Below are 2438 nucleotides of genomic sequence, written 5' to 3' on the forward strand. Positions count from 1 at the left end.
TTAAAAACTAGATAAGGGGCTAGAGCAATAGCACAGCGGGGAGGGCATTGGCCTTGCATGCGGCTGACCGGGTTCGATTCCCAGCATCCCATAGGGTCCCCTGAGCACCGCAGGGGGTGATTCCTGAGTGCATGAGCCAGGAGGAACCCCTGTACATCAGTGGGTGTGACCCAAAAAGCAAAATAAAAAGAACCCTTGCTTGGGGCTGGAGCGATAGCACAGCGGGGAGGGTGTTTGCCTGGCACGAGGCCGACCCAGGTTCGATTCCCAGCATCCCACAGGGTCCCCCAAGCACTGCCAGGAGTGGTTCCTGAGTGCGGAGCCAGGAGGAACCCCTGAGCATCGCCGGGTGTGAACCGCCCCCCCACCCCCCACCGAAAAAGAAGACAGATGAAGTGGGGGAGATCAAATCAGGTCAAAGCAGCAGCCTGATTCTGTGTGATCTCCACACCCTGGTACTTTTTCACCGCCATGGAATGCCACGGCTTTTTGCTTTTTGGGTCCACCTGGAGATGCTCAGGGGTTACTCCTGGCTCTAGCACTCAGGAGTCACTTCTGGTGGTGCTCAGGGGACCATATGGGATGCTGGGATTCAAACCTGGGTTGGCTGCATGCAAGGCAAATGCCCTACCTGCTGTGCTATCGCTCCAGCCCCAAGGAGCGAATAGCTTTAAGTTGCCAAAAACAGTTTCAGGGGCAACAATTTAAGAGATTACTGTCATTGTCACTGTTCTCCCGTACTAACTGGATCAAAAGGTCCCTGAGCTGCGGGGCAGATCTGTCGGTGGCTGGGACCTGGGTTCTCTCCAGGAACTGACCTGCAGGCCTCTGGGCAGGATGGTGTTCTTCCGGAGGGAGTTGATACGCAGCCGCTCATCCGCATAGTCAAACGCCATCTTCCGTCTCTTTACGTCTCGTAACATCTTCCAGTCGACGTAGTAACTTCGAACTTGTCCTGCAGCTGATGCCGGGTCCACCTAGGGGACAGCCACAGGCAGCATCGAGGACAGTCAGGCTAGAGTCCCAAGCCCTGTCGATCCTCTCTATTGAGGGCTTTTGTGTTGGTTTTCTGGGGCCACGCTTGATGATGCTCAGGGTTGACTCCTGGCTCTGTGCTCAGGGATGGGATCACGCCTGGCTCTGCACTCAGGGGTGACTCCTGGCTCTGGACTCGGGGATCACTCCTGGCTCTGGACTCGGGGATCACTCCTGGCTCTGGACTCGGGGATCACTCCTGGCTCTGGACTCAGGCACCACTCCTGGCTCTGGACTCGGGGATCACTCCTGGCTCTGCACTCGGGAATCACTCCTGGCTGGGCTCTGGGGACCCCATGGTTCAGGGGGGATCCCATGGGGTGCCAGGGATCAAGCCTGGGTCAGCTGCAGGCAAGGCAAGGGAGGACCCAGAACTTTTTTAAAAAAGTAACTGGGGGACGGGGGAGCTAGAGAAATGCTATGGAGGTTAAGTCCCGCTGATTCCTATCTTTTCTATGAGAAAAAGAAAATTGGGGTGTGCCTCCAACCGGTGAACGTGGGGGAGGGGGAGGCAGCAATTCTTAACCCACGGAGCGTTTTGAGGGGAGAAAAGCTCAGCCGGTGGGGCCAGGGCCGGGTTCAGCTGGGTCCTCCAGGTCCCCATTTTCAAGGGTGCAGAGCCCGTGCCTTTAGGGAGTCCCAGGAAGGCTTTAGCACCGCCCCCAGGCCCAGGCCCCGCCCCCAGGATTCCGGCCAGGCCGCGGGGCCAGCTCAGGAGCACGGGGGTCTTCACGCTCCCAGCCCCGTGCCAGGGGGTCGTGCTGCAGCCCGCCCGCGCGCCGGGCCGAGAAGCATCAGGCGCGCTGCGTCCTCGCTGCTCCCGGTCTCGGGGGTCTCGGGAACCCCTGGCTCGGCCCACCTGCAGCCACGCTAGCGGCGGGGTCCCGGGAGCAGGGGAGAGGGCGAGGTGAGGCCTGACCTGCAGAAGCTTCCGCAGCAGCGAGCCCCACATGGAGGCCGCCATCTTGACGGCCGCTACGTCCAATCGCTGCGACCTCGGGCGCGGGTCCGCGAGGAGTGACGCCGCGAGGGGCGGGGCCTGGGCGTCGGGGCGGGCCCAGAGCTCGGGGGCGGGGCCTGGACCTCGGGGCGGGGCTAAAGCGGCCCTGGGGCTCCCTAAGGGCGCGGGAAGAGAAGGTTTGTGTTCCCCAAAGCAGGGGATTTGGTCACTGTCTTAGGCTCGATGCCGAGACCCTAACAGGGGACCATGTGGGATGCTGGGAATCTAACCTGAGTTGGCTGCAAGCACGGTGAATGCCCTCCCCACTGTGCTATGGCTCCAACCCCCTCACTTTTGTTTTCCCGCTTTTGTCCCACACCTGGAAGTGCTCAGGGCTTCTTCCTAGCTCCCTGGCTCTGTGGTCATCGATCAGACCTGACGGAGCTCAGGGAACCCAGTAGGG

General features: G+C 60.8%; 1 protein-coding gene across 1 annotated transcript; it reads right to left on the bottom strand.

Moving 5' to 3' along the window:
* Window positions 1-818: 818 nt before the first annotated feature.
* LOC130018811 (28S ribosomal protein S14, mitochondrial-like) lies at window positions 819-1999 on the bottom strand (the record flags this gene model as incomplete). Its single annotated transcript, XM_056109503.1, has 2 exons — window positions 1895-1999; window positions 819-977 (listed from the first exon to the last, which is right to left on the bottom strand). Coding segments are annotated over exons 1-2 (264 nt in total), but the record flags the coding sequence as incomplete, so codon positions are not given.
* Between the last annotated feature and the right edge of the window lie 439 nt (window positions 2000-2438).

This window comes from Sorex fumeus, unplaced genomic scaffold (genome assembly GCF_029834395.1).
Source record: "Sorex fumeus unplaced genomic scaffold, SorFum_2.1 ptg000273l, whole genome shotgun sequence".
NCBI lineage: Eukaryota > Metazoa > Chordata > Mammalia > Eulipotyphla > Soricidae > Sorex > Sorex fumeus.